This window comes from Aulostomus chinensis, chromosome 8 (assembly GCF_037954235.1).
Source record: "Aulostomus chinensis isolate RoL2024-O1b breed Wild chromosome 8, RoL_Achi_v1.0, whole genome shotgun sequence".
Classification (NCBI taxonomy): domain Eukaryota; kingdom Metazoa; phylum Chordata; class Actinopteri; order Syngnathiformes; family Aulostomidae; genus Aulostomus; species Aulostomus chinensis.
Genome location: NC_141327.1, coordinates 21,451,461 through 21,464,213, shown reverse-complemented (window position 1 = coordinate 21,464,213; position 12,753 = coordinate 21,451,461). Strand labels below are relative to the sequence as shown.

Sequence of the window (12,753 nt, the reverse complement as noted above, 5' to 3'; positions counted from 1 at the left end):
AAGGCTGACTTAAAAAAAAAAAAGAAAACACAATCTGCTTCAGTAAAACAGATTATCTTTGTGTAATTGAAATCAAACCGAAAGCACATCCGATACTGGAAGATTGGTGTTGAAAGGCCTGGCAGACCAGATTTAAATTTAAGAGTTCATCAGTGCACGACTGACACTGAAATCTGAGAACAATACTGCTGCGTTCTTTAAAAGGTTTTATGAAATAAATTAAAAGTGATGTACTGTCTGGTGCCCTTGAAAAACACATCATGCTGATTTGTCCAACCATTCATCACAAGAACAAATGACAGTGTGCGTGTCGCTGTAAATTGTATTTCCAACAGATATTCATTTTTTGTTTTTTTTCCAATATCACGGGCCGGTATTTGTTTGTATAGGTTATTTCCCAAAGACTGCAATTCTTCAAAGATAAATTACAGCTGGATATTTCTGTTACATCATGTTCTATTCTGCTCGGAGCTTCTTGGCGCACAGTGCATGTGGATGACTTTCTTTTTTTTTTTTGTACCAAGACTCACCACTGATGTAGAGAAAAGGGTAAAGGAATGAGTCCATTTAAGGACACAGATGGAAATCACAGCTGCATACTTTGTGAGCTCAGCGCTGATGCAGACGGTGAAATCTAGCAAAAAATAAATGGAACAGTGGCAGAAAAAGTTGGCTGTATAAGAACTATCCATCACCTGAAGCACCAAAGCTGCTCTTTTATTAACAATATCAAAGGTCTTTAGCACTTGAAAGTTTTGATTAGTTCATTGAATCAATCCAAGATATGTAAAAGTGACCTTAACTGTCTGCAGGTTTAAAGGAACGCCGCAACTTTTTAAGAGCTCTATTGACTGTCCATTTTCAGAGCCAGAAAAGCAGATAGAGACCCTTCCTTCCTCTCCACGTGCATCTCTGAGCTCCAGAACCCCATCAGATAGCTGGCTGCTAGTTAGCTTAGCTACAATAAACAAGAGCAGTCTCAAAAGTAATCAAATACACCTCTCTCCAAACCAGCCTTTACCTTTATTAATGGAGCTAGGATTCGCTATGAAAAAACTATTGAAAATAAAGAGATATTGTGTGTTTTAGAGTCAGATACATTCTTGAAATTACTTTCCTGAACAGGTGCAATGATTTGATGTTGCAAAAAGCCCCATTGTAACTTCAGTCAACAGCCAAAATGTGCAATAACACCAGGAAGCAAGAACTATTCACGGCCAAATCTACAAGAGAGGATGAGGAGGATTACTTCTAGACAAACCAGAGACCCTGATCCTGATCTATTTGAAACTGAATACACAGAGGAGGAACGGCAGGCTTTGGAAGCTATGAGAGCAAGACGAGACCAGAGCCTCAGGCAGTTGGAGTTGTATGAATCTGATAGAATATCGACATCTTGTAGTTTTCAGCAGTTTTTTTCACAGAGACAAGCACAACACAGGTAATGCAGGCAACAACAACAAAAAAATTGGAAAAAAGTGTATTCGATGACTTTTGAGACAGCTTTCCCTCCTGTCCACTTGCTTAATTGCAGCTAAGCTAGCAAGCAATCAGCCGACCAGAGGGGGTCTGGAGCTGAGTAATACACAAAGAAAGGCAAGATGTGCCTTTATCTGTTCGTCTGGCACTGAAAAGGAAGGACAATAAGCAAGCTTCCCAAAAAGTTGGCGTGTTCCTTTAAAGTTGCAATGCAAGAAACATTATAATCCAATTTCAAAACAACTTCTCTTAATATACTTCCAGCAAAAGATGCTTTCTCTGCGCCTTGAAGACAGAGTGTGTGTCACTCAGTATTCAAGACACATCCTTTGCCGCCATCCTTGCCTGTTAGTGTCTCTGTGCCAAGATGAGGAAATGCTAATGCTTGCCCCTGCTGTCAATCACCTCGCTGGAAAAAACCCAGATGGATGCTAAATGAGAGTGGCAGATCCAGGGAAAATGTTTGTCTGTTGTAGGAAGGAGGAGGAGAGGAGAGGAGAGGAGAGGAGAGGAGGGGAGAGGAGAGGAGGGGAGAGGAGGGGAGAGGAGAGGAGAGGAGAGGAGAGGAGGGGAGGGGAGAGGAGAGGAGAGGAGAGGAGAGGAGAGGAGAGGAGAGGAGAGGAGAGGAGAGGAGAGGAGGGGAGAGGAGAGGAGAGGAGAGGAGGGGAGAGCAAGGTTGAGACACCGCTCTCTCTGCAAGTGACATGCATGGCACCTGCTGTCCCTCGATACTATAAACTTGACACAGAACATAAAACAAGAACCCCTCTGCCTCCGGCAAAGTTCACTTCATTTGGAAGATGGTGACACCTTTTAGACAATCTGACAATCCCATGGCATTTCAGTCATATTTACATTTGGTGACTGGAAGCTGATTTAAGCCTGAGAGTTCAGCACGTCTTGTAATTACCATAAAAAAAATATGGAGGCACGATGTGAAAAGAGCTTTAAAAACATCATGCTCTTGTTTAGCCTGATAGTCTCAATCCTGGACAGTTGTGTGACTTTAATAGTTGCAGTTTCTCACGGGAGAAAGGAATCCGTTTACAAAAGATTTATTTTGTATAAGAGACTGTAAGTCACAACTGCAAGGGAGAAGTTCTGAAAAATACTTTTGAAGCTATGGCAGTTCAGTTAATGCTGTTAAACACTGAGTCATACATAACTTGTCATAATAATCCCCATTGAAATATTACACAAATTGTTTAACTGATGTTTTTCTGTAGCTTCTCAGCCTGCCACAAGCTCCCTGTGTGACCGTTTTATCAGGCAATTAGAAAGGCACCATCATCAGGAGGTGGGCCAACTTCACCCACTCGTGACAGATGCCCCTGAGCAGTTGTGGTAAGCAGGAGCAGAGGTTAGGTAGGTTCAGGCGGCCGTTATGGACAATCAATGGATTAAAAATAATGCTGTTTATGATGCATCCATGCCAGCGAGAGCGATAGAAAATATCACGGCTCGATTAAAATTTCCTGCCTCATTAAGGTTTCATTGCTGAAGTGTCGGCCTCGGTTTCCAAACTTTGATTGGAGCTTTCACTTGCTTAATGACATCATGCATGCTCGCACTGCTCACAGACTGAGCCTCTACTCAGCGTTAACTGGATTCTGTTATTTACAGGAGCCGCTACTTTACAGAAGCATGGTGAAAGAAAAAAGAAAACAAACAACAGTATTTGCTCGTTGTAGGAAAAGAACATTGATTCACAATCTCCGATTACAAAGTGTAGGGTCTGGTTTTTTCCTCAGTCAACCCCAACTTCCACAGGGATGAGCTCAAATCCAAATATATATTCAGGGTCATTTGGACATTGTGATAATATTCATATAATCAGACCAATTTTATGAGAGCAGATGTTAAAAACAGGTTGCCCTTTATATTATGTACACCATGCAATACGGCAATAACAAGCTCAATCCACTAAGCTACTGATCCTCCAAGCGACTCTGTTGTTCATTCACTGTGAAGTGACTCATTTGCTGAACAGAGCTCAGAGCTGGGATACCTGGTGACATGGGTGAAGCTGCTGGTATAATGAGAGGCCTCGGAAAAATTCAAAATATCGACATCACCATCACCTGCCCGCCAGTGAGAGACTGATGACAACTGCAGCGTTGTTTATAACCTGAGCGTGTCAAAAAACATAGACTGAGAGTGAAACACAAGGACAGGGGTGACCTAAAGGTTGGAGGAGTGAGTTTGAGACTGGAACGTTGGCGGTTCAAACCCTGGACTGGTGGGTAAGTGAAGAAGCAGTACTTGCCACTCCTTCTTTACCACTACTGAAGACCCCTTGAGCAAAGTGCGGTGTTAGGTCACTTTGATGGCACAAAAACTGCATTGACATAGGACAGAAGTGCGTGTATTTCTCTGATTAAACTTGACATCCTTTGATGTTTATTTGTTAATTGATTAAAAACAGGAAAGAAAAATACAAAGTGATATGACATCAACAGATCTGGGCCTACAGCCGGATGGAAAAACTTTCAGACTTTATCTCAACCAACGTTCTATCATCCTATCATGAAAATCCAACCAAGACTTTGTGGCTTATGCTGCTGAAAGAAAAAAACGACGACACCAGTGATCACATGACCTCTTTGACGGAGGAAACGAAACACTCCACGTACATAGACAGACAATGATGTTCCTGCATATCCTAATTTCACAAGCTTCCTCGCTATATATAGTGAGCGTCCGTCTCTGATCACAGTTGCAACAGCTGTTCTAGGGCATCTGTCACTAGTAGGTTAAGTAAACCCCTACTGGTTCATATATTTGGGGCAGATGTTTGCTGGTAAATCCTATTCAATACCCTGATAACAGACCGATCAGGTTTGAAGATCCAACAATAGTAACAGCACTCAACTTCATATTAGTGTTAGCTTAGCACTAAAAGCTGTCCTAGCAGTGCCAAAAGGTTTAAAAACTAGACATACGGGCAGCAGTAACATTACAAAAAAAACAAAAACAAACCACTGGAGACTGGAGACATGGCTTCCTGCCAGTATAACGAAATGGTGTTTCTACATTTTAGTTACTGTCTGTAATGTACAAGGTTGATAAAATGTTATTCAGTGAGATTTAGAAGGGTATGTAAAACCTTGGTATTTACACACCATTATGTTAAGCTAAGCTCACGCTTATTACATTCCTGCTGCAGAAATCTCCCCCCAAAAAGCTCGCAGTCGTGTTCTCAAAATGTCAAACTATCAACTTTACCTACTTCAAAGATTCCATCATCTTCACAGGATTACAGAGATAGACGTGAATCAAATGGAAGCAATTACTGATAAAATGAACAGTGGCTCAGTTCTATTCAAGTTCAAGCAATACCTTAAAACATAAACCACTAAATGGAATTCAGCCGCCATTAATCTTAACAATTACATCTTTACTTTTCCTCTGAGAGAATTTTTTTTTCTGCAGGGAAAAAAAAAAGCCTACGTGGTTAAGTAATACAAAATAATAGAGTTGAGAAAAACCAAATGATCCATCTTGGCTACTTTTTTGCCTTTTCCCACAGTATCGGAAGATAAATATTGTTGTATAGCACAGATTTTGTTTGCCCGGGGAATATACAGGAAAAGATAGCAAATAGAAACACATCCAGTGTATTGCTAGTTTTCTCAGTACGGCAGGTTCAAAATGGCATGACTTTGACTCTGTCTACATAATGTTATGAAGGAGCACACAAGCACGAATCAGGAATCTCACTTCATGTTTTGGCTGATTCCCTCTCCGTGCTGAATTTAGCTCGTGGCTAATCGGATCCACAACACACTCTCAAGTTGAAAAGCAGGGTTTAACACAATTCATCAAATACATGTCTTTTATTTCTTAGAGAACTTTCAGCAAGAAAATTCCATTTTATTTCAGTCACAAATGAGAGCCACAATGAAGATGTAAGGATGAAAAGAGCCTTTTCTCAGATACCACCTCTTGTCCACGGGGATATTTTACTAGACAGAGAGCTGCTTAATACGGCATTATACCAGCAGAATCTGAAGTGAAAACTGTGAAACAATTATGAGATAAAAATGAGAATTGTGAGTCATTGGTTATGAAAGGACAATGTAATTTAATAGAAAAGTTACAATTATGGAATAAAGTAAACATTATGAGACAGACAATTAAAATTATGACTTCAAGGAAAAAGTACAAGATTAAAAGTCAAAATTAGGCAATAAAAGTCATAATTATGATAAGCAAATCACGGCTACCCAACCACAGACTACCAGACAGGGTTCTTCAAGTGGAACCCGAGCGAACAATTGAAGCGCCTGCTGTTGCATTATGGAGGAACACAGATGTGGCTGATCTTCCAGACTGTGAAGAGCAGTCGGTCTATTCCTGCTGGATTAGCAGCATGAGGTGGAGCATGATAATCAGGACCATAACGCTCGTCCACCTTCAAAGTGAGCAGTTTTTCCTCTCTTGCAGCCATACGTGTCGACGGCTGCACCGGGAGCATCTCAGGCCCTCTCAGGGACTTGCTCCAACCTGCAGCAGTACAGCTGAAGGCATGAGCATGTGGACTCATCAGGTGTCTGGCATCTTAATGAAGCAGCTCACTAACACACGCTGCCAGATCTGCGTGCAGCCTGCCAAGACCATCACATTAGCACATAGCACAACGTGAGCTATTGACAAACTAGCTGAGATAAAGATTTAAAGGGAGACAACAACTGGCCCATTAAATGTCAAATCTATTCTAGAAGATGTACAACAGTGAAGGATATTTACAACTTATTATTAACAGGACTGTTACTGCTAGAGAGGCAAAAATGCAAGCCCCCTATTATCATGGATATCAATGACTATTTTGTTGACTGAATTTCCTGCCACTATTCTCTCCTGGTCCTGGTCACAGTATTTAAATATATATTTATGTGTGTGTGTGTGTGTGTGTGTGTGTGTGTGTGTGTGTGTGTGTGTGTGTGTGTGTGTTCAGAGGCTTCATGTTTTCATTTTTTTGACTTGTAGTGGTGGTGCAGATAGATCATTGTTTATCTACCTAGCTCCTCATCTCTTCATTTCCTGTTTGCCTGGTTACAGAATGTATGAATTGATCATATCATTGAGCAAGTTATATTATTTTGACAACAACAGGACGTTGTGTGTGTGTGTGTGTGTGTGTGTGTGTGTGTGTGTGTGTGTGTGTGTGTGTGTGTGTGTGTGTCAGATATGGCTCTGTCAAGAAGTTACTTTCTGATCAGCAATAAATCTGCTTTACTAGCCATACCCACAAAGGATGTGATGTCACAGGGACCCCGTGTAATATTTTCTAAAAGTTCTTTGAGGTTTATGAACATTCCAAACTTTCACAGAACAATTGAGGTATTTCCTTGTATTTACAAGTTGCCTCAGGTATTTTTGGAGAATGTTCCATTAAGGTTTTTTTTTTTTTTAAGGTATCACAATATTACAAAGAAGCCCTTTTGGGACACAAAGAAAATGTTCCTGTAAGGTTCTCTAAAGGTCAGACAAACATATTCCTGCAAGGTTCTCTCAAGATCATACGAAAATGTTCCTGTATGAAGCATACAGGAAAAGTTTTGATATGTTCTTAAAATATTCCTCAGGACTTACTCAAGTTCTGCTGGCACAAATCATGTATCCACACAACATTTTGAGAACATGTCTGCTGGTTAATGCACATAACCTTGTAATGTTCTCACCGATCTTTAGGGATCAGGAGGAGTTATATGGTGGGATAACGGGGGATATTCAATATGTTCTAGAGATGTTGAGGGTATTATCACAACGAAACGTTCCCTTTAGTCCTTTACAGAGAGGTCAAGATGTGTCAGTTTCTAGAAAAGAATAGGGGGATATTCAGAGTGATCTGGGAACGTTTAAGAGAAGCTAGTCCCTCTCTGTGCTGTGTTCCCAACTGTAGAACATACAGGATACAGCAACCTTTGGGAAACCAACCAATAATGTTCTTTTTTTGCGGTTCTGTTAAGGTTCTTGCATCACCTTCCAGAACATGTGAATCTGTTCTTAGAATATCCTAAAGTCTGCCAAATATCATCCCCTAAACCTTCACAGAACTCGACTCGTCATTCTCCAGGAACGTTCTAGGAACATTACAAGGCAGCCTTTGCTAGAACATCCCGGGAGCAGTACATTTCTGGCTGGATATGACACGTTAATACTACTTAATATACAGGCAGGTCTTCTCTGCCTGCTGTAGCGTGAGTGTAAAATGTCATTGATTTTTCAATTATGGTAAAAATAATGACTGTGGAGCAGCGTTCTATATATTAAGTCTTCTCTGAGCAGAAGCCAACGACTCTGAAAGATGTCCAGTGTTCCTGCGTGACGCAGCGCAAGACAACGGCCCTGAAGTTAACACAATAGTCACTTTTTTATGTAGGATTAGCTGCACCCACCAAGCGCTTAATATCCACACATTGAAAGGCGTCCACCTCATTTGTATTATGTAAAAGCAGAATTATAAAAACTTCAAGTGCAATCGATTTTATTGTTTGGAGAAACAAAAAAGTAGGACTGTGTGTCTGAAGTGCTCTTGGGAATGAAAAGCCATTTTAGCTTTAAGCCTTCAAGTTCTTTGGAGTTTTTCTGATTTCTATATTATGTTGTTTCATTTGATGTTTTCAATCCAGACAAGAACAAGCACACTGGGTTATCATCAGGCGAAAATGCATTCTTTTAAACAAATAAATACAACTATAGACATTTTGTGAGTGTGTGTTTGTGTGTCTGTGTGTGTGTGCGTGCGTGCGTGCGTGTTTGTGTGTGTGTATGTGTGTGTGTGCGATTTAAGGAAAATGAGAAGTTGATAAGCATGCAGCAGAAGATGGGCAGTAACTCTGCAGTTCCATCGGGGGTTCATTCCATCAAGATAAAACACTGCAATCTACAAATTAACACAAAGTCAACACCTCTCAGACACAAAGGTTAATTAAAATGTGACTTCACAAAGGTAGAAAGTACTAAATAGCTCTGCATGCTTCGAGCGTTGGCTAGGAGCTTATACTGCAAAGTCCAATCTTTCAAGTCCCCTCGATTCTTTCCTTGGAAATCAATTCAAGATTGTTTTGGGGGCTTGTGACGTACAAGTAGTCGTCTGCATAGGTTCCCCTGTCCTTGTAGAACTTCTTGATTGATATTACTACTTAGTCCCTGTGAGGTATACTTCTATTTCACTCCTGTTATATTCAAGAAATGGCAACAAATGAGAGGAAAAACATCTATTAACGGAGGTGCAGGCTGCCTCTCCTACAACGCTGCTGTATATTCTCATCTGGTGTGACTCCTGTCAGGTATCATAAAGCTGGGATGCACCATAAATCTCCTCGATTTGTACTAAAGATTTTGATATATGCCTTCTGAATGGCGGGAAAACTGGGCTTTCAGGGTTTTAATATTCATAAAGACCATTCAGCCACCCATAAAGGTGACTTTGGCAGTGTTTTTATAGACATTCTCAACCCCTGAAAGCCCAAATGTGGGTGTGATATTACCACGCCAACACAAACTGGCACCGGTCCATAGCTTGGGATTATTACTGAGGAAGTCTGGTATGTGTAGCTGGGCTGTGTTAGACTTAATTCAGTGACATCACTCGGGAAGAATATCCTCTGTGTGTTGTGTTTTCAGTGTTTTTGTGCTACGGGACAGGAAATCGTCTGTCTCGCTGTAAATAAAACGTGTCAAGAGCAGTGTTTTGTCACTAGAAATCGCAGGTACGCGATATACTGACTGTATGTGCTGCCATGTGAGAGCTAAAATGATCTTGCCAGTGATGCCCATGAAGGACCCTTCAGGACTAGATGGATAAGCCTGTTAGGAACGCTCTCTAAAAGGCAATAAGCCAGGGAGACGTAGGTAATAAATGGCTTTCTTGCTTGTGCTGGGTCTCAGGGGGATATTCTCTCGATGAATTAATATTGAAGTGGAGACTCGGGCATAGGGACGTTTATACCCATAAAAATTGGCAAATTATGGTCACGGTGACAAGCCACTCTATCATGCATGTTTATAATGTGCAATATGCTGCAGCTGCTGCTACGGAAAAGTAAATGATCACTCCACAAAGGCAGAGCTCAAAGTTCATCCCGCCATGATCTTTCTGACAGACATTGTGATTAAACATGAGCTTCCACCTACAGGACATCTGAGATCAAATTAATTTTTCTGTCACAAATGCATTTGATGTTCAAATATCCTTTGAAACACAGAAAAAATAAAGCAACTGCCCCTGAGGAGTAAAAGGTTAACAGTAAAATTAAATCCAACCCCCCCCACACACACACACACACACACACACAAAAAGCAGGTGGAACAGAGAATAAAAGGGCTTTTTGAAATGCACGCTATGCTATTTCAGTAACATTTATAGCACCAGTAATCAAAGTTGGTCACTCATTTAAAAATGAGAACCATGAGAGAGGATTGTGCTTAGGGGCTCAGGCTGCCTGACAAAGATACAGGAGAAAATACAAACTATACTTGGCAGCGTTCTCCCTCGGAAATTTGGCAGCATGAATCTGTTTGTGTAGCTCTGGCTGTTTGGATCGTAGTTTACTCTGAGCTCTGGAAATCAATCTCAATGAAATACACAATAAAAGACTGTACACACTGTTACGTATTTAAACTGAATAGACGGTGAAGAATTACAGCCGAGAAACAACTGATTAAGAAAAAACAACAACAGCACCCGCCTTCATTTTTAATATAATTGTTTTGAAAGGAACTTGCTGGAGGTTGATCTAAATTACAAGCCAGTTTTATTGAGCGTCATCCATCATGTTCAACTAAGATGCAGCTATAAACAGATCGAAATCTCGGACACATGCATTCTTGGGGGTTTGGCACGTCTCCGCACCTCTGTCTTCACATACTTGCCTGCATTCGTGTTTGAACATGAAGCACCAGGCAACGTGCTGTCACATCACTTTATAACGAGCCTGCACCAGACGCTCGGTGAGAGGGTGTTTCGCTGTTTTAACCGCAACACTAAATGTGCTCTGATGCGCAAACGAAGGTTTGTTTTGATTAACGGTTGGGGATTTATATCAAAGAAAGTTACGGACTGAAACCACTGTAATCTGGATGAAAGCATTCATCGGTCCGATCTAAACTCAAGTTTCACGATTTGGAAAAAAAAAATCAAATAATTGTAGGCAATCTGTTGAAATGCAGCGCGCAACTGGAGGAGCAGTTTCACACACGCACAAACAAAAACAAAAAAACAAAAAACTGGAGCAGTTCTTAATTCATGGATATTACGGACATGTGCATTTACCTGCCGTCAAACTCTGCGCTTGCCCCGAAGCAGCAGCTGCTCAGCAACATCAACTTTATCCACGAGTCCATGTTTCCAGAGTTGTGCATCCACGCTGCTCGTTATTCTCCGTAATCCACACGCACTGACAAAAGAAAACAATTAGGACAAGAAGTTGCTTTGACCCGCGATGAAGGTGCACGGAGAGAAAAGGTCTGTTCATGAGCGGGGAGAGACACTAGTCCGCTGCCTGGAAGTAGTGTAATCCCGATGTGTGTGAGTGTGTATGTGTGTGAGTGTGTGCGAGGACCGGGACGCACTCTACCGGGGAGAGAGCGCACAGCTCCCTCTCTCGCTTTCCTCCTCTCACTCCTCTTTCACGCCACTTCTGCAAGTCGTACTTTTTTTTTTTTTTTTTTTTAAAGCGCTGATCTCCAGTTTGGAGTAGTCGTTGGGCGTAAAGGTGACGTCATGACCTGTACAACAGGAACAGCAGCAGCAGCAGCAGCAGCAGCAGCAGCAGCAGCAGCCACGAGGACGAGGCTCCAGATGTTGCATGCTTTAGAGATGCCTTCATCGAACGCGCAGCCTGCTGAGGCTCGCAGGTGGATCGCCCACCCAGGTAGATCACCCAGTCATAAAATGAACATTTCATGGACTCCAAACATGCAAAATGCTTACACAGAATCCTGTAATTATTGTAAATAAAAACACACATAATAGAACTATGGCTCTGAATACTTCTTGGTATTTGGATTCCAGCAGCAGCAGACAGACCTCCTCTCACGTCCCATACTCTGTTTTTCCTTGAATGCAATTTCCCCATCACACTCTGATGACACTCTGTTTTGTAACACAAAACTTCTTGCTCTCGAATCTCCAACAAGAAAAATGTCAGAATCAGTTGAGGGTGATTATCTGTCGGACGTTGAGCAGCACTTCACATGAACAGCTGCACTTCCTGTCTGGCACCTAAATACCTTATTTTCTGATGCAACAACCTTCTGCCATAATGGTTCAAGCTGGTCCATTCAGCACTGAACGGCAAGAAAATGGAGGAGAAAAATGAATAAATGAGAGGGTAAACAAACACAATCAGTGGTGGAGGAGGAGATGAATTAAGGTTCGACACCATCGCTGCTGCTTGTTTCCAGTCACCGCTGTCATACATGCCATTGTTCGCCTTGTTGCTCCCTGTCACCCGTTCGACAGTAAATCCTGGCTGTGGCTCAGAGGTTTGACATGTTTAGAGGAAGTGATGCTGTTTAATCACATAACTGTCACCACTGGACTGTAGAATCCTGATTTATTATTCATAGGTATTAATTATAGAGAAGGCAAATCAGCGCCAACATACTAGTATGTTGTGAGTGGTCAAATCCAACAACCCGTTACAAAAATACACATTTCTTCTCTCTGTCTGCTTTTATTCATTCTGTCTCGGAGTGTTTAAAAAAAAGTCGTATGAAAACCTGAATTACAGCATGTTTTCCCAGAAATTATATTTTAGTTATTTTGGAGACTTTAACGTTGCCCTTGATATCAACTCTCACAGGGCCGAGTGAGAAAATACTATGTCTTGGTGGGATTTGGGTGAACTCACCCTTTAATGAACCCCCGGGGGGGGGGGGGGGGGGGTTGAGTCATTATATCTTAACAGCAGACAGAATCAGAAAATAAACATAAGAAAATCCTGAACTATCAAAGTCATAACAGATGTGTGAAGTAGGACGAGAAACACCACACGCACACACACACACGCGCACACACAAACATTATGAGGGTGTAAAATAAGAGCAGGGACCTGCTGCTCTTGTTGTCAGGAGACAAAAAGGAAATGTGAGCTTAATAATTAGCATGTTGTTCTGGGTTGAACTGTAATTACGCTGAGAAAGGGCTCACATTTTATTAGCATGTGGAGCTGCAAATATAAAAGGGGATGTTTAATAATTTGAGATAATGGCAGGAGCTTCACGGAGGTAACCTGGAACATAAACAAGGTCAGTGTTTGTCAA

At 41.5% G+C, this 12,753-nt stretch overlaps 1 protein-coding gene across 3 annotated transcripts in view; it reads right to left on the bottom strand.

Annotated features, from left to right (window-relative positions):
* npnta (nephronectin a) overlaps nt 1-11,133 on the bottom strand; it is a 50,893-nt gene extending 39,760 nt beyond the window's left edge. Inside the window, exon 1 of one of the 3 annotated variants that reach the window (XM_086211656.1) lies at nt 10,760-11,133. In XM_086211656.1, coding sequence (XP_086067782.1) covers nt 10,760-10,848 — 89 coding nt within the window. In that variant the 5' untranslated portion in view covers nt 10,849-11,133. The remainder of the gene's footprint in view (nt 1-10,759) is intronic. The other 2 variants (XM_086211658.1, XM_086211657.1) reach the window with 2 other exon arrangements.
* Nucleotides 11,134-12,753: the final 1,620 nt, after the last annotated feature.